Source organism: Castanea sativa, chromosome 8 (assembly GCF_040712315.1).
Source record: "Castanea sativa cultivar Marrone di Chiusa Pesio chromosome 8, ASM4071231v1".
Taxonomy (NCBI): domain Eukaryota; kingdom Viridiplantae; phylum Streptophyta; class Magnoliopsida; order Fagales; family Fagaceae; genus Castanea; species Castanea sativa.
In genome coordinates, this window is record NC_134020.1 from 49719720 (window position 1) to 49738199 (window position 18480).

At 34.9% G+C, this 18480-nt stretch overlaps 2 protein-coding genes across 2 annotated transcripts; both read right to left on the bottom strand.

Annotated features, from left to right (window-relative positions):
- Positions 1 to 1438: 1438 nt before the first annotated feature.
- Positions 1439 to 3981, bottom strand: LOC142608200 (uncharacterized). Its single transcript, XM_075779922.1, has 5 exons — positions 3793 to 3981; positions 3359 to 3559; positions 2923 to 3006; positions 2507 to 2728; positions 1439 to 1804 (listed from the first exon to the last, which is right to left on the bottom strand). Exons 1-5 carry the CDS (start codon positions 3849 to 3851, stop codon positions 1630 to 1632), a joined length of 741 nt encoding a protein of 246 aa, XP_075636037.1. The 5' UTR covers positions 3852 to 3981; the 3' UTR covers positions 1439 to 1629.
- Positions 3982 to 6518: 2537 nt separating this feature from the next.
- On the bottom strand, positions 6519 to 17344 carry LOC142607473 (BTB/POZ and MATH domain-containing protein 4-like). The gene is made up of 4 exons (XM_075778983.1): positions 16764 to 17344; positions 16311 to 16656; positions 15869 to 16148; positions 6519 to 6999 (listed from the first exon to the last, which is right to left on the bottom strand). Exons 1-4 carry the CDS (start codon positions 17132 to 17134, stop codon positions 6812 to 6814), a joined length of 1185 nt encoding a protein of 394 aa, XP_075635098.1. The 5' UTR covers positions 17135 to 17344; the 3' UTR covers positions 6519 to 6811.
- Between the last annotated feature and the right edge of the window lie 1136 nt (positions 17345 to 18480).

Below are 18480 nucleotides of genomic sequence, written 5' to 3' on the forward strand. Positions count from 1 at the left end.
CCATGTGGACTAGGTGCCTGCAAATGGTTCATCTCTCACACTGCTCTTTATTATATTACATGTACAAGTTACTCTTCCACACGACTGATAAGCTCTTCAAGATCTGGAGGCCACTCTCTTTTTATTAAATAGTCATTTTAATTCAAAACTATAATTAGGTGTGGACAACAATCATCTATCCAAATCTGATAGTAATGATGGAAAACTGCAAAATTTGCTAATAGAATCTAGATTTGTTGTTATGACTACTTGAGAGAATAGTCAGATGTTTTTTTTTAATTTTTTTTCAAAAAGAAAAGTTTAAAAAAAATTGGTTGTGTCACAAGTTAGCTTGCAAAAAATAAGTCGGGTCACGGGTCAACTTACTTTTTTCGGGTTAAAAAAATTTGAATTCAAGTCGGGTCAAGTCAATCATTTTTGAGCCGTTTTGTCGTGTCTTGATAGTTGACACCCTTATTTTTGGATTATAGTAAAAGGGTTTCACTTTTTATTAAGAGAAAAGAAACAGAGTAAACCTCTTCAATAGATTCACATGACATATTTGGCGAATACCTTATTGTCAAAAAAAATTGAAATAAAAATTCCTCAACCATATTTCCTCCTTGCCTATGTGGCAACCTCTCATTAATTAACTAATTAATGCCCACTTAAAAACAACCCCATAATAAGATATGGAAATTGAGCCAAGCATGTGCAAGATCCAAGAGTACAATTAATTGTGTATGCGGGCTGGGCCTTTTTACTCAATTTCTCTCCAAGTAAATGGGCTACTTATTAAGCCCACTCTGTTTAACTTCACACATTATTTCCCGCAACCATTAATATTCTTACTTCACAAAATGGCTTTATGATCCATTGACTTCACTTTTACAGCCCATGCTGTGTGTGTGTGTGTGTGTGTGTGTGTGTGTGGTGGTGGGGGGGGGGGGGGGGGGATGAAGAAGGAAACTTTCTAGTTGGTGTGACAAAAAGAGTGAGCAGTGTAGCCAATGCAAAGAAAAAATGAAAATGGTAGCAATTTGAGGGGGGTTAAAGATTGATCTGAAATTTGGAGAAAGCATTTTTGTGCATTCACTATGTATATTCTCTCTCATAATAAGTGGGTTACACAAAGATGTTTATGTAGGGTGCATGAGAAAATTATTTTTAAAATTGGGATCCTCTCAATTTTAATGGAATAAGCAAATAGATGTCACATTGTCAGCCTTCTTATCAAACATCAAAAATATGAAAATAGTAAATGCGGGATTTGGAATTCTATTTTGTACATAGAAGTGCAAATAGACCAGCTCGTCAACTCGCCTCTTACATAGATTCAACAAATCCTTGTTGAGGATAAGAATTGTAATTCAGGTTTACCATCATAAATAAAATTTTCCCATATGAAAAAAGATAAAAGTAAAAAAAAGAATTGGGCACACAAAGCTTGCAATCAGTGTGACAAATACTTGAACAGATACATCAATTTATAACCAATTGGTAAAAGAATTTAGAGTACTTATCAATTTATTTTGCTTGCACTCACAAATATTGAGATTTGAATTGTCAATTTACATAAAAATACGTCTCCAATTTCAATTGCAAATTCTCAATGGAATAGAGTACTTATCAATTTATTTTGCTTGCACTCTATTGGTACTCCTTTTCTTTATCACTAGCGCTGAAATCCTCCACAACTTCCAGTGATGTACCGTGCTTGTTCTTCTTTGTTCTTTTGATTCTTTCGTATCTGTGTTTCCTCCTCAGTTTTGATGAACTTCCGACAGTGACTTCACCAAGAACCTTTCCACACCAAGAACAACATCTACAAAATAATCACAGATTCATCGATGAGAACAAAGAAGAAAGAACTCTGAGGCATTAAAATAAGTAAATAAAAAACCATAAGGAGTATTCTTTGTTTAAAATGAATCTATTCTGTGGTATACTCAAGAAGTGAACTTGAAAGGAGAGGAAAGAGGATCATGTCAAAAATACAATTCTTTCTTTGATTCATGGGGAGAGTTGGCTTTTTTTCATGTAAACTTGTCTTCTAAAATCTCCCTGAGATATACAGTTTGAAATATATTATAGAGGATTTAACACGAAACAAACTCTATAAACAGCATCCCATGTCTCTTAGAACCTTGTTTTTCATAACCAATAAATAAATAAGAACAATTAATGTGCACATTTTATATACACACACACACTTGTCTCAGTAGTTAGTACCTATATTGGACAGTGTTTCAAATTATGTTACAGGAGGTGGTGTTGGTTTTGCCTCAGAGAAGATCTCATTGTAATGAAGACCAAAAAATAAACCCCCAATAACACTAATTAATTTGGATAAGAAAGGAATATGCAAGGAAATAAATTAATAAAAATAAGAGCCTGCTTAAAAATAAAGTTTTCTGGCTTTGATTGGTTTCAAAGAAATTCAATCCTAAAACACTTATCAGGTGTATGTGGTGGAAGAGAAAGGAGGGGAAAAAGGGTTGTAAGAAGCTAGCCATGAAGTACTTACATCAAGTCACCACAGCATTCTGTCCTGCAGGCTTTGAGACAATGAGTGCACCACTTCTTTTTGCTTTCACTCGTCTCTGAAATTGAAGAACAAGAAGAAGAATCTAGTCCTATTATAGCATGCTTGTTCTTCTTTGCTCTTTTGCTTATTCTTTTTGCTCTCAGTCTAGAAATTCTTGAGACACTGACATGACCCAAAACCTTTCCACATATAGAACACGCCCTGCAATGTAACAGTTTAATCATGAGAAAAAGAGTGCTCATGTTTTTGTAGTTAGTGTATCTCAGTGCACTTTACATTTTTATTAATTTCATTAATGGAACTTCTTTTTCTCAGTACCTATTTTATATATTGAAACATAGTGATGCAAATTAGGTTCTAAAAGAACAGAATTAAGAGGCTCTGGAAATACTTACGTGAAGTCACCAATACTTTCTGTCCTGATGGTTTTGAGACAGTGAGAGCACCACATCTCTTTGAAGCTAAAGTTGTCTGACCACCTTAAACACACAACAATATCAATCAGCCTTTGCTATTGTATCACATAAATCACAATAACACGTGAAAGAATATTAATTATTCTTGATTTTAGTCTAATCAAGGAATCCTCATAGAACAACTGTTGTGTATATAAATGCATTCTTTTATACATAGCATGTCTTTGTATGGAAAATTATATAAACACAGAGATTCTATTCAAAATAATTCTTGTTCTTTCTCTACCAGTTTACTTCAAAAGGCTTTAAAACTAAATTAGAACTAAAACACTCTGAAAGCAAAACATGGAATATGCAAAAATTTCCAAATATCCAAAGGCAAGGTACCTAATATTTTTACAAATATAGTACATACCCTTGAATGATCTGGTTGTCTTCAGTAGCTTGATTGAATAATTCATTGCTTTCATGTATCCCATAAATTGAAGAAGAAGAAGAAGAAGAAGAAGAAGAAGAATCTATTCCCATTGTACCATGCTTGTTCTCCTTTGCTCTCACTCTAGAAATTCTTTGGACACTGACATGACCCAAAATCTTTCCACATGTAGAACATGCCCTACAATGTAACACACCTTAATCCCATGAGAATCAAGATTCAAAAAAAGAAGAAAAAAAAAAAACTTCTCTTTAAACTTTATTAACCTTGAACTATTAAAAGGGCATCAAGAAACTTTCTTTCTTTCTTTCTTTCTTTCTTTCTTTTTTCTCAGTACATATAATATATTGAATCAAACTGATGCAAATAAGGTTTAACAAGAAGAAAGATTAAGAGGGTTTGAAGGTACTTACGTGAAGTCGCCAGTGCTTTCTGTCATGATTGTTTTGAGACAGTGACTGCACCATTCCATGTTGTTGTTGTTGTTTCGCTCAATCGTGGCAAAAGTTTGCGGAATAGTTCTTTTAATACTAGTATTTATAAGGAGAAGGAATAGATTCAGAAGCAAATAAATTGTGGAGAGAGTGAGAGAGCTTGGTGTTGGTGTTGGTGTTGGTGTTGGTTTTGGTTTTACTGTTACTTTGGGACCAAGATTCATAAAGGCGGTGCGAGAGGCCAGTCAATGTTTCTTGAGACCAATTGACCACAAATTCCTTAACCTAGCAAACAGCTTTTATTTTTTATTGAATAAAAAATTGTTGCACGCTTTTTTTTTTCACTCCATAAAAAATTGTTTTACTATTACTTTAGGTGTTGGGTGCTCCTTTTTTATTATTATTATTATTATTATTAGTTTTTACTTGGGGAGGAAGACGTATAAAATATATGCGTATTCTTTTCCTTTTTTTTTTTTTTAAATCCATTGAAAAATTTCTTAATAAATTTCATTAATGATATTTTTTTTTTTTACCAATGAATATTAAAAATATTTTTCAAAATACCACCACATAAGTAGGGTGTCAATTCGAGTTAGTGTGCCAGGTTTAGGTCGTGTCGAGGTAGGGGTATTCAACTAAATGGCTCAACCATAACCCAACCCATTTAATAATCATATCATAATCCTTCAACTCTAACTATTTGACAAGTTTAATAAACAAGTCGTGTTGGGTTGACACGAATGTAACATAACCCATTTCAATTTTCATAACATTAAATATAACATCCATCTAAAAATATATATTTTTTTTTATATTCCAAAAGCATTGCATACACTTCAAGTCTTCAACCCACTTTGAGTTTGAGAATTGGACGTGAGAAGAATAGTACGGCTGAAATAAATAAATAAATAATAAAAAAAGATAATTATAAGAAGGTTTAGAGATTTAGGGCTTAGAGATCTAGGGTTCGTAAAGTTTCAATTTTTAATTATATCCCTTGTAAATTTTTATAATTACCCACTTTTCTTTTTAAATTTAAAATATATGTTGGATATAAAAGGTATTTGACAAATTTAAAATAAAATGAATATTTATTTGTTATACGAGTTAAACAAGTTGTGTTAAATGAGTCATTTCGGGTTGACACAAATAAATTGGCATGTCAAATGTGTCTATTGTGGGTTACACAGGTTGACCTGCTTATGACACGTTCTTTATCGTGTCGCTTTTGGATCGACTTGTTTATGACCCAAACCTATTAAATCCCAACCCTAACACAAAAAAAAACCCGTGTCGGGTTCCTGTCGTGTTCACGGGTTGGGTCGAACATTGACACCCCTACACATAAGAACTAACTTGAGTCTCGCTGGTACTTTATTATTATTATCTATATCTATAATATACTACTATTTATGTGTTTGCCGTTGGGTTAAGTATTTCATTACATCCCTAGCTTTTTTAATGATTGGAAGACGTGAATTAGTGAATTTGACATGAATTAGAGTAAAAAATTATGACACTGAACTATATATATATATATATATATATACACACACACACACATACACGTGATTCATGTTACTCCCGGCTATTCAAATGGTGTATGTGTCTATCTATAAAAAGGCATGATTCTCTTCATTTGTAACCAGAGCTTAATTTTTTAGCTTTCATATTTTCCTTTACTCCCTCTTACTTCCCCAAATATCTACTCTTCACCCTTACTTCCCGAGTCATTTATTCTCGTAATCTTGCTTTATTTTTTTCATTTTTTAATTCAATAATTTCTTTTTTAATATTGCTGATTTCATGTTGTAAATCTTAACAGTTATTTTTATAGATTTCTTTTTATTAAATCTTTCTAAAATTTCATGAAGGCTTATTTTGGTTTGAATATATATATATATATATATATATATATATATATATATATATATATATATATAGGTTTATTACTGTTAAAATAGAATATAACATTACTTCTAAAAAAAATAAAAATATAAGTGTCCGGCCATGACACGATTGTTTATTTTACTCTTGACTAGTTTATAACTGTTAAAACAGAATATAACAATAAACAATACATGTAAAAGTCCTCTTTTGAGAGATAAACTTCAATCATGACAAAGGTCTTCCAACCGAACAAAAGCATCCTCAAATCCCAATCCATGAACAAATAACTGAGGAGAAACATTATTAGCATTTATTCACAGAACAAACTACATAACCAGAATCCTTCACTTAACATGTAAACGTCCTTCAGTGCAGATTCCAAGTCTGTTCTTACTTTTGTTAGAACTTCAAAAATCATCTAATTCGCCAACCAGATTAACTTTATTATTGGAAACGGTATCTAAGTGTTACAGATTTACAGTAATCACGTACACATATAACGCTTAAATGCCTTTGGATAGTAATCAAACAAGTAAAATTAGTAAATCTAAACACATCCATTTATGTTTGCATGAGTTCCTATCAAGCTAGCAACAACTAGGAAGCAAAATCTGCTGCTTAACTAGGCAAGCCTATCATAATCACCACTCACCAGCATCATTATATCACACGAATATTGGATGCTAAACAAATCAGTGAGGTAAAGATTAGCGAAGTTATACTTCCTCCGAGAAAGGAAAAAACGTTTTCTACTACACACACACACACACACCAAAAAAAAAAAGAAAAAAAAAAGAAGAGAAAATACAACATTGGAGGACCAACTAAAAGGAACCCATGTATATCCTTATAAAAAAAGGATTAGCACCTGGCTGTTTTGCAGACAAGTATCCTAAACCATGCCCCTTAACCACATACACATTGCACTAACACAAAAACACCCTTTACACAAGCAAAACTCTACAATTTAGTATCTAGTTTTTACTGCTTTTGGGCAAGTATTATCCATGAAAACATAGCAGATTTTGACAATATAGAACGTATCTGTTCTCTTTCGCATTTTTTTCAACATTATCACCTGCATTTACAATACAACTATCAGACATCAGCTTCTTTGCCTGACTCTCCTGCCATTGGTATCACCACCATCTGAAAGTTGTGCCCAAACACTCCGAGATTTTGCCCCTCCACTGCTGCAATCCTCTTCACAACCTGCAATTGTCTTCAGAAGCTCTGACTGAAGTGCAGGGCAGTTTTCTTTTAGATACTGGAAACCATCTGATCGCATCACAGCTGTAATAAGAAGGCCAAATGGAGAGCAGAAAATGAATATATTTACTATAAGGGAAAAACAATCATAATAATAAGGGGAATCATAATTCTATGTTCAATCATAATGCATTTTACTATTTTTTTAACTTAAAATTAACATTAAATGCTCCTAAATATATATATATATATATATATATATATAAATACTAATTATTGTATTGCCACCATATCATATCCTAGTTTTGCAAGAACTGTTGTATCACCATTTCTGTAGCATTTAACATTCTTTTTTTATAGGTAATTACAGTTTTATTAATAAGAAAAGTGCTATGTGTTTACTATCATGCTTACGATAGTAGACTCATTGCACTTGAAGCAAATACAAACAAATTAGAGGGAAGAGCTAACAAAAATAAGGAAATCAAACATGGAAATACAATGCGAAAAACCCCAAATACGAGACCACTCAAACAAAGTCCTAACTAGCAAAGACTTCAACAGATCTATAGGTATCTCAATATCCTCAAATGTTCGAATATTGCGTTCCTTCCAGATTAACCACATAAGACACGTTGGTACCATATTTCAAACATTTAAAGAATATGTCCCCAACCAATTTCTTTATGCAAACAAGAGAGAGACAACTGTATTCAGCATCACCCACTAAACCCTAAACATAAGAAAGACTTCCTCCACAAAGCATGAGCAAACTTACAATGGAGCAAAAGATGATCCATAGTTTCCTCATCACGACATAGGCAATACTTATCAAAAAAAACGACATAGGCAACACCAATTAACAAGAGGCAAGTTCTTCTTAACAAGGTTATCTATTGTAAGAATCCCACACCTAGCAGCTGTCCATAAAAAGAAAGACCACCCTTTTAGGTATCTTCACACACCAAATGCTCTGCCAAGGGAAAGAAACAGAAGGGGCTTCCAATAATGAATTATAAAAAGAGACATAAAAATTATAAAAAGAGGGCACATAAAAAACACAACTACAAGTCAACTGCCAAATCAGCAATCTCACAATATAGTAACATACGATCCATAGTCTCCACTAGCTTTACACATACAACAGAAATCCACCAATGTAATACCCTGTTTGACAAGATTATCAATTGTTAAAAAATATTCTGGTCAGTCAGCTAAAAGACCTATTTTTCTTCCTTAAGTGTTCTCATCAATGGTGTAGGACTTCACACTGATCAAACCAGCCCACAAGAGAAAATGTCAGAAGTGCCAAACCTAAACTTATATCCAGGAACCTTGTTCAAACTGGCTCCTGACCTAATAGTATTGAACATCATCTGAGGTTGCCAAACATGGCTTTCAAGACAATTATTGACTGCTGGCTACCTGAAAGTAGCCTTCCCATGGACCAAATTGGAGCAAATTAGGCCTAATAAGATCCAGTAAAACATCTAATGAAGTCCACTCCGTTTCAGATCTAAGAATCTTTATTCCCAAAAAGCCCCTTTGTCTCATCATGTATTAGTGAGAACTAAAGAGTAGGATGGAGAGAGCAGAGACGGAGCTCCTACCAATATCACACATCATCTGAGATTGCCAAACATGGCTCTCAAGGCACTTCTTGACAATTGGTTACTTCTTAGTAGCCCTTTTCCCACGGACCAAATTAGACCAAATAAAATCCAGTAAACCATATATTTGAAGTCCACTCCTTTTCAAATCTAAGAATCTTTAATCCCAAGAAGTCCTTTGGTCTCATCATATCAGCAGGAGTAGAGTAGGATTGAGATAGAGAGAGAGAGAGAGAGAGAGAGAGAGGTAATAAATTTCAATGGAAAATAGTTCAAAATCCACAGGTCTATCACGTAAATTCTTGGTGTCTTTAAGTCCTAACAGGACCCCGCGCTTGTGGGGCAGGGGATGGGGTTTGGAACTTCCATATTGTCTACACCTAATGAGGGCGTTTTACCATTGACTCAGAATACGTTTTCCCTTGACCACCTCTCCCCAATGCAACAGACATTAGGAAACTGATGCAGGACAAACACCAAAAGCAATTGCAATAAAACAGGCAAAGAAGAAGAGGTTAAAAACCTAGGAGCCTAGGGTTGCTTGGAGTTGGACACCAAGTGAGATAGAAACTTAGGAATCAGAACCTAAAGTTGGCTGAAGTCAACACCAAAACATTGAAAAAATTCAAAGAGAAGTTTTATTGTAAAACTGTAAACAACAGAGAACTCTGGGTGTGCTCATATAAAGTATTGAATTTACCTAACATAGAGAAGAAACAATTGTGACCAATTAATATATTCCAATAACCTAGTAAGAAAACGAAAAAAGTCCCTAGACTAAGTAGGAAAGGAAATAAAAAAATTACAATACAAGTAAATAAAAATTGAAACCCCCATATTGAATGAGATTTATTTAATCAATTGGGCCAACTGGTAGCAGGCCTTCAACATCCAGCCATGTGATATAGGGAATACTTCTGGTATCCACCAAGAAAATGTTTTCCACAAACTAATTGAACCTTACCAAAAGTGCTCTTAGGACTATTATGTTTAATTAAGAGAACCACAATCAATCCAGCCTATAAAAGGAATTAAGGAAGAGAGGCAAAAATATATATTGAAACATAAAAGGTTCACCCAACACTGCAATATACACAAAACACAACTTTCTTCTGAACTTCGCTATTTCAAGCACACTTCCATGGAAAATGCATTCAAATAGTGCCTCTTAGACATTCATAATATGTTCAAACACTAAACTTACCATTGCTAGTAAGTCTCCATCTCAAACAATCAGCTCCACCCTCCAAAGAATTATGAGAATATATTAACTCTGAGGGAACAAGTCCCTCCAACTCCCAATCATGTAAATGAAAATTACTAATAAATCTCTTGAACTCAACATGGAAGACACTAAAGCATCATTATCCATCGTAGTCAAATATAAATCATGATATATTTCCTTTAACACTCTATCACCATATCACGCATCATACCAAAATCAAATTCTTGTATTAACCCTTAGTATGCATTTGGATTGGCCTTTTTCAGCAAATCCGTGCGTCTGCGTTTTTTTTTGGGTCCATGGGTACTGTTCACGGACCCACAAAAGTCAGCAAAACACAGTTTTCTCTCTCTTTGGATCCCACAACACTATTTACACATAAAAATTATTTTGCTACAGTGTTTTCAGCAATAAATTTTTAGTTTTCAGCAAATAAGCGATATCCAAACACACCCTTAATTTACAAGATAATTAAGTTGAGAATTTCCCCCAACCAGCTCTAATTCCTCTCCAAAGAGGACACCCATGTGGCCTACACACATCCAAAATAGTCCAACCACTCCCTACACACACCTAATAACACTTCTCTAGAAGTGGTCACTCTCTTCTCCAAACCTCCAAAACCAATTGCCCTACAAGACTTGATTAAAAGTGCTCATCTTCCTCACACCCAACCCTCAATGTTTTATCAAAAAGAAAACCTTACTCCAATCCATCAAATCATATATATAGCAAAAGTCTATGCTAAGGCTCCACCATTTGTCATGATTAGAGCATCCACTGCTTGAAATGTGGCAGTTTCTTTAATCTATTCAGAACCATGTCGACTAACACCTCATGACAAGTCAGCAAATGTAATACATCAAATTTATTGACCTTATACGTGCCATGTGTTAAGGAGCCTAAATGCATTTATTTAGAATCATTTTCATGTCCAAGTTTATTCTTATCTGTGAGCATTAATTTTAAATTTGTCCAATCAATTTTCCTAACCATTCCTTTTTGAGTGGCTATTTATTTATTTATTTTTCTAAAACTGCATTAATTGGTTGTGCATTTATAATGCTGACTATACATACTTCAGAACAACGTCGTTTTGAAGTGTACGTATTGCTACAAAATATGGTGAGGAATGCAGTGGCTGAACTTCAGGATCAGTAAGAGCACTCAAGGGTGTAGCCTGTGGAAGAGTATTAAGGTAGGATGGGCACTTTTTAGCAAAATTTGTCTTTTGAAGTGGTAGATGGCACTCAACCAAGGTTTTAGCATGATGTTTGGTGTAAAAGTCATTGTCTATAGGAGTTGTACCTTGACTTGTACGCTTGCTCATTTGATCAAAATGAATCAGTCGAATCAGAAATGGAGAGTCCGCAGTTGGGAAGGCCCAGATTTGGAATGTGAGATTTCATAAAAGTTCATGATTGGAAGTTGCAGTCAGTTGGTTCTTTCTTAGATCTATACTCCAATATCCCTAGGAGGGAGGAGTGTGACAGGGTGATATGGAAATTGAAAGAGAGCAATGAATTTATTGTTCGCTTTTATCGTGAGGCTCTCTGTGGTGCACCAAATAATTCTTACCCATGGAAGACTGTTTGGCATGTTAAGGCTCCCAAGAGACTCTCTTTCTTTGTTTGGACAACATCATGGGAGAAAATTCTTACTTGTGATAATCTTATCAAGTGGGGATTTAAATAAGTAAAGTGATCTTGTATGTTCTGGTATGGTGGAGAGACAATAGATAAGTTGTTGATTATTGTGGTGTTGCCTATGATTTATGTAGCCTAGTGTTTAGAACTTTCGGGGCTCATTGGGTGTTACCAAGGAGGGTGGTTGATGCTTTGTTTGGAAAAATAAATTGGTTTGGGATACACTCTTGGGCAATCTAGAACATTGTACTGCTATCTTTAATGTGGCTATTATGGAAGGAGAGAAATAATCATATGTCTGAGAATACAAACAGATCTCAAACAGATCAATGAATCAACTGGAAGCATTGTTGGTGCGCACTTAATTTGATTGGTCTCAAGTATGGGGTCTTACAAATTGTGACACACTTATAGGTTATACAGTGCTTATCATCATGAGCACGATGTAATCTATTTCATTTGTTAGAATTATGGTCAAATGATTAAATTCATCATTTCAAAGTAATAAATCTTGAGTTCAATCCACGTCTCCACACTACATCCTATTTAAAATGTTAAAATCTCAAGCGTTGAGTCTCACTTATTAAGAGGGAGTTTAGGCCCACACATGAGGGGGAGTGTTAGAATTATGGTTAAATGATTATATTCATCATTTTCTAACAGTTTAAACTTTTGAGACAATCGGTAATTTATCAATATTAATAAATTTTCTTACTTTTTTTTTTTTTAAGGTGGAAACTCACCAAGGCAGGACCCTTTGAACCCAACCCTGGGGAGTAAGCCACGGATACAAAATCCCACCCACCATAACCATGTATCGGGTAATCCAGGATAACTCCCAGTGGGGATCGAACCTAGGATGTCTGGGTCTATGGTTGTCACAAGCCTCCAACCACTAGGTTGCAGTGGTTGCATCCTGACGGATTAAATTTTCTTACTTATCAAATATAAAAGGCAAGAAATCAATGTATTACTAAATGTTATCATAAAAATGACAATCTAAAGCTATCGATGGTAAATATATCACAATTAGGAAATAAGGCAAAAACTAAAGTTGGTTTCTTCCTAAAACTATATCTATATAGCAAGAAATTAGTGTTTTATTGTTTGATGATAAACATGAGAAAAAAATTAATACTTACAAATAAGGATTCTAATTTGAACCTAAATACGATGCTAAATAAATGCATTTTTTTCATTCCACATGTATACTCCTAACTTTGTTGTGCTTCTTTGAATTTATTGGCAAGTAATTTCTATAATTTTTCTAAGGTTGTTTGTCAGTTAAAGCAATTATTAGGGTTTTTTTTTATAAATAAAATCTTTTATTAGAATAAATGACACATTACACGATGTGTACAAACCATTTTCAAAGAATGAAATTATTAGTTATTGGTAATGCCTTTCCTTGTTCTAATTTATAAGGGCACCTTTTGCTGATTCAAGCATTTTAAAAATGTTAGACAATATATTTTGTCCTATGAAGGCCATATGAAAAAATTCACAAATTTGTGTTGATAGAAATCCTGATAAGTATGTATCTTTAATTTAAAGCACTAAAATTTAATACAAAAGGCTATCGGAATGGAAAATTTTGGTGGGTTTTTTTTTTTTTTTTTTTATCAAACCAATTGGTTTCAAAATCTTGAGCAAATATATGTACCATTCTATTTAATCAAACAATTAAATGGTTTACAATATTGTATACTTATCACTAATAATCCCATACATAGGGCAAGTTAAAATATAGTGATACTTCACCGCCCTACCCCACAGAAAGTGTTATTGTATCTCTCCATTCACTTAGCCACCTGAGTAGAAATAGAAAACAACAATAGGAAATAAATAGGGAAACTAGAAAGTGTTTTCTTGAGAAGGGTAAGATGAGCCCCCCTTTAAAAGGTACAACTTTTTCCACTCTAATGGTCATTTTTATATCCTTCAAGAACTGTATTCCAACCCATAGATACCTTGCATGAATCACCCAAAGGCAATACACAAATAAGTCATCTACAATGAACCCACCTTTTTTTGATAAGTACTAAAAATTTTCTTCCAAACTGCTCACAAGAAAGCAATGCATCCAAGTCCTCCACATTCCCAACCTCCCCCACTGGAATTATATCACTCCTGCTCAAATTTATTTCCAACTGATACAGCTTCAAAGCACAAAAGCATAGATTACTCTCAAGTGCACCACTGATAAAATGGTATCATCTGCAAACAAAAAGTGAAACACTAACAAAGCTTTGGAGGTGCCTCTGCCCACTCTAAACCCATCCAATAAACCTCCCTCCACAACTCTCAAGAGCATGTGACAAAGAACTTCCACCACCAGAATAAACAACAATCTATAACCATCAACCTCCAACTCCCGAATGAAATCTGTGGGAAAATCTAGTGTTGTTTTTTTCCCTCCTTAACCACTATGAACTTTTGACACCGTAAGATCTCTTCAAGTGAGCAAGGTTTCACAACTTTGCTTCAACTCTTCTCTACTAACTTCATCATCTCAGGACAAACCTTCCTATCCCCTCTTTTGCATCTAGGAACACAATATCAGCCAACGGCCTTTTTTTTTTTTTGGCAACCCCAAATCTCTAAACTCTTGCTTATTCCACACCTGCAAATCCTCCTTGAGTGCCTTGAGTTTGTTGGCAAAAACAAAACTCAAGCGTCCTTGAAAGTTATAGCCATCCAATAGGCCTTTTACTCGATCCAAAAAACACAAACCTTCAAATTTGAAGAAGAATCTTCCCATCCTCATACCACCATTGTCCAAAAGAACACCAAAATGGTCCAAAAATAGGCAAGTAACTGCTGTATACTCCTATTCCATGGATACCAAAAACCTATTGATCTGAGACATGGACAGATTGTCTTGGTTGCTCGACCATGTATAAGAGCCTCCTTGAAAAGGTATATCAATTAAATTCATACCTAAAATGAACTCTGAAATTCACGTAATAGAAGCAAAAAGCTAGTACAACCCAGCCTCTAGCTAGGGAAGCAAACCACTTTAAAACCCCCAACTACACAAAACTACTTTCATCTTTCATAAGCTCCAGCCAACTCCTCCCACAACCCTCTCTTGGCACTGTCTTCCACCTTTACCGGGTCAGATTCTTACCTTAGATAACCTTATGCTTCGTGGTCGCCCTTTGGCGAAGCATTGTTGTACGTGCTGTTGTAATGCGGAATCTATAGATCACCTGTTACGTTTTTGTCCGATAGCTCACTCTTTGTGGGTGTATATGCTTCGGCTGTTTGGGATCGATTGGGTCATGCCAGGTTCAGTGGCGGACTTATTACTTTGTTGGTATAATTGGCTTGGGAAGCATAGTTCTGATATTTTGAATTTGGTTCCAAGCTATTTATTATGGATCATTTGGACCAAACGGAATCGGCGGTCTTTTGAGGATGAGGGAAAAACCGTTGTTCAGTTATTAGAGCTTTGCCAACGGACTCTCTTTGATTGGTCTCGTTGTTGGGGTTTCTCGGATTGCTCTACCCTTATGGATTTTCTTTCATTTATTAGAATAGATTAGGGGCTGCTTCTATCTTTCTGTTTCTTTTTTTCCTTCGTTCACTACCATAAACTCCTTGTATTTTTCTTGTTTTTCTTTTATTAATAATATTCTCTTCTTACTTATAAAAAAAAAAAAAACCTTCTAGCCAATTTGAAAGATACTTAAGCTCAAATCTTTTTTGATACTTAATCTCAGATCTGTCCCTATAATTCATCAAAAAAATATGTCCTTAATTATGTGAATTTTAATGTAGAGGATTTTAATAATTGTAAAAAAAAAAAAATGTGTAGGACATTGTATTTTCTTCTTGTTTGCTACCCACAAAAAAAAAAAAACCCTTCCTTTATACTTCAAAAAAATATACATATTTAATGTTTTAATAACTGAAAATAACATATGCATACACACATACATGCAATCACGCATATACAGATAAAGATATATAACAATACATATATTTGCAGTCTCAGCCTAAATTGAAAAGGCCATATGAATAGTCAGATGAGAGTACCAAAAATCCACAAAAGGCCCAGTATTTGCAACAGAACACCCTGGAAATGTAATTTGACAACTTCTTACAGAAAATTTTGAAGAAACTACTTCCATTTTAGTTGTTTCCCTTAAACCGAGAAGTAACAAGAGTTGATAGCAAAAGAGAACAACCATTTTTTACTCATAGCCAAAATCCATAAAAACATGCTTGAATATAAAGCTGTCATGTCGGCTGAGTTTGGGGTTTCTAAACAGTCTCAAGAAAACCTTGCTATGCACCAACATCAACACCTTCTCTAAAATACAAATTGTTGTGTAACTGTTAACAAGGCAATATTCTAGTCAACATTAATGAATTCATGTAAAAAAAAATTTATTTTTCCACTCCATAATCTTTACGATAAAACTTTAACTATGAAGAAAATACTTCATGTTAAACCGAAAATATACCTGCAAGGTTTTCAGAAGCAAATCTGAGGCAAACATCTTTTAATTCGGTGGCGTGATAGCGGTCAGCTAAGGCAAGAATTTCAGCAACAGAATTGACTGATATATCCTTGCAGAGGTGAGACTCACACATCATTCTAAGCCTCTCCAAACCATACCGATCGGCTGCTGCTAACAACTTAGCCGTCAACGTGTCTGATACTGGGGACGTACAAGACGAGCTTGAGGACACAGACTCCACTTCTTCTGTAAGGGAATCTCTGTATATAAAATGTAGCATGGCCTATTGGACATACCATGACAAGCAGTAGTGAACTGTAAAATACCACCACAAGAGCACAAGTGCTGACCCATGCCTCAACACTAACACAAACACTGACAGAAATGAAACAACAATTATATATATTTTTTAATCTTTTTTCTTCTTTTTTTTTTCTTTTTTTACCTTAAAAACCTTAGGTTCGAGGTCGGTTACAGCAATCTCCTGCTTATCTTCCTCCAAGCCATCGAAAAATTCAGATCGAAACAAAGGGGAACGAGCCGCGAGTACTAGCTTATGAGCACGGAACTTTTGCCCTGCCACATCGAAAGTAATATCGGAAGCTTCCATATTTTCTAATAGAACACCAAAATGTGTTCCAATATCGGACTCTGGAACCCTAATTGAATGTAATCGCGGACAATCCGTGGCTGAAACTACTACTCCAACAGTACAGTTTATTTTCAAGCAATCATCCTTCAAATAATCTGAGCTCTCAAGCAAATTTCGTCTAAAAAACCTCTTGTATCCCCTAAATTACACAAATACGACAATTTTTTTTCTAAAACATGTTGATTATTGATCAAAAGCTTAATTCAAACAGTGAATGAAAATGGAATGGAATGGAATGTACCGTACCACATGCTACCGCGATATTTGAGAGTGTATGGACCGCTTTCGAGTGCGCGATCGAAATGGCTATGAACTTTGTGTTTTCCTTTGCCGCTTTGATCAACTAGGGTTAATTCGAACAAGGCTCGGACGTCTGTGCCTTCGCTGGCAAGAGCGATGAAGACCGAAACGTAGGCGGAATTGTCCTCGGGGTTTTTCCCGTCGGGATAGAAATATATCGCCCACTGATATCCTCCGACGGTGAAATTGTCGCTCGCGATGTGCTTCCCTACTCCCATGCCTTTCGCCAGCGAGTAGCCTTGGATCATGAACTTGTGCGAACCGTTCACCGTCTCCGTCAGCGACCGCGACTGGCTCGATGGACTCGTCTCCGCCATTTTTTTTCTAGGGTTCAGCTCATAGAAATCGGAAATCGGAAATCGGAAATTGAAATTGAAATTGAATTCTCAATTTGAGAGAGAGAGAGAGAATTAGGGTTTTCTCTTTGGGAAGAGAGGAAAGGGGGGGTCACGGTGCGTGTCGGAGATGGAAGTGCCACGTCGTGGTGAGGGGCGTTCTCGAGGTTAGTTTATCCGAACTTTGGAGTACAGTGAAATGACTGAATTGTCCCTGTTATGTTTTTGGTGAAATGACGAGGGAGTACTGTGATTTTGTGACGTGGAGGGGGGTTTTGTTGGTTTTACCTCAGAGTACTGCTTTGGTACTCGCGCTCGTTCTATGTTTGTGCCGTTTCTGGTTTTTCCGTTACGGTTTGTCAAAGTGTCTGAAAAGAAAAAAAAAAGGAAATTAATACGTTGCCAGTTCTTTTTATTTTTAAGCGGTAAAAATTAATTTCTAACGTAAAGTTGAAAATGTCTTTTTTAAGGTTTTATTTGAAATCCTGTTATTTTGTTAAAATTAAAATTTTTTTTAATGAAAGTATTATAAATAAAAGTAAAGATTAACTGAAATAGTAGAATGAGACCTATAAATAGTACTAAAAAGTATAGTGAAATTCATAAATAGTAGGAAAAATAAACTGAATAGTAAAATAGGTGACAAAAATAAGTGTTGCCAAACGCAGACTAAGAGTATGTTTAGATGCCGCTTATTTTGCTGAAACTGAAAACTTATTGCTGAAAATACTGTAAATAAAGATAAAAGTTAACTGAAATAGTACAGTAGAGCTCATGAATAGTACCAAAAAGTGTCGTGGAGCCCATAAATAGTAACAAAACAAGCTGAATAGTGAAATAATTTTCATTTTTCATTGGTATCCAAACAGAGGATAAGGTATCGTTTGGATACAGCGTCTCACCCTCACATCTGCATTTATACGTTTGTCCATCCTTGCTGGGACCCACGTGTGCTGTGCAGTTTGTCCATTCACGAAATTCAGCCACTGTGCATTGTGCACGTCTCAACATTTAGTTGCGTAAACAGTTTGTCCATCTCTGTTGGGACCCACGTGTGCACTATGTAGTCTTATTTTAAAGGGGAAAATGCAAAATTAGCCTTTTAACTTTAACATTTTTTTTTTCATTTCAGTCCTCTAACTTTCAATTTTGTCATTTCAGTCATCTAACTTTCAATTGTTGTCAATGCAGAATTCCGTTAGAATCCAGTTACATTCTACTGTTGAACTGCTGAAACAACACCATTTTGCATGTTTTTTTTTTTTTAATTTGGAATTAAAAGAAAATAAGAAAAATCTAGAAAAAAAAAATTAAGAGTAGTATGGGGG

Excerpts from the sequence above, each read along its gene's own strand:
- LOC142608200 (XM_075779922.1), bottom strand. The coding sequence starts at position 3,851 with ATGGAATGGTGCAGTCACTGTCTCAAAACAATCATGACAGAAAGCACT. Across the intron at positions 3,007-3,358 it reads GACAACCAGATCATTCAAGG|GTGGTCAGACAACTTTAGCT; the intron begins GTATGTACTATA and ends TGTGTGTTTAAG. Across the intron at positions 1,805-2,506 it reads GAATGCTGTGGTGACTTGAT|ATGTTGTTCTTGGTGTGGAA; the intron begins GTAAGTACTTCA and ends ATTATTTTGTAG.
- LOC142607473 (XM_075778983.1), bottom strand. The coding sequence starts at position 17,134 with ATGGCGGAGACGAGTCCATCGAGCCAGTCGCGGTCGCTGACGGAGACG. Across the intron at positions 16,657-16,763 it reads AAATATCGCGGTAGCATGTG|GGGATACAAGAGGTTTTTTA; the intron begins GTACGGTACATT and ends TGTGTAATTTAG. Across the intron at positions 16,149-16,310 it reads TCGAACCTAAGGTTTTTAAG|GCCATGCTACATTTTATATA; the intron begins GTAAAAAAAGAA and ends TATGTCCAATAG.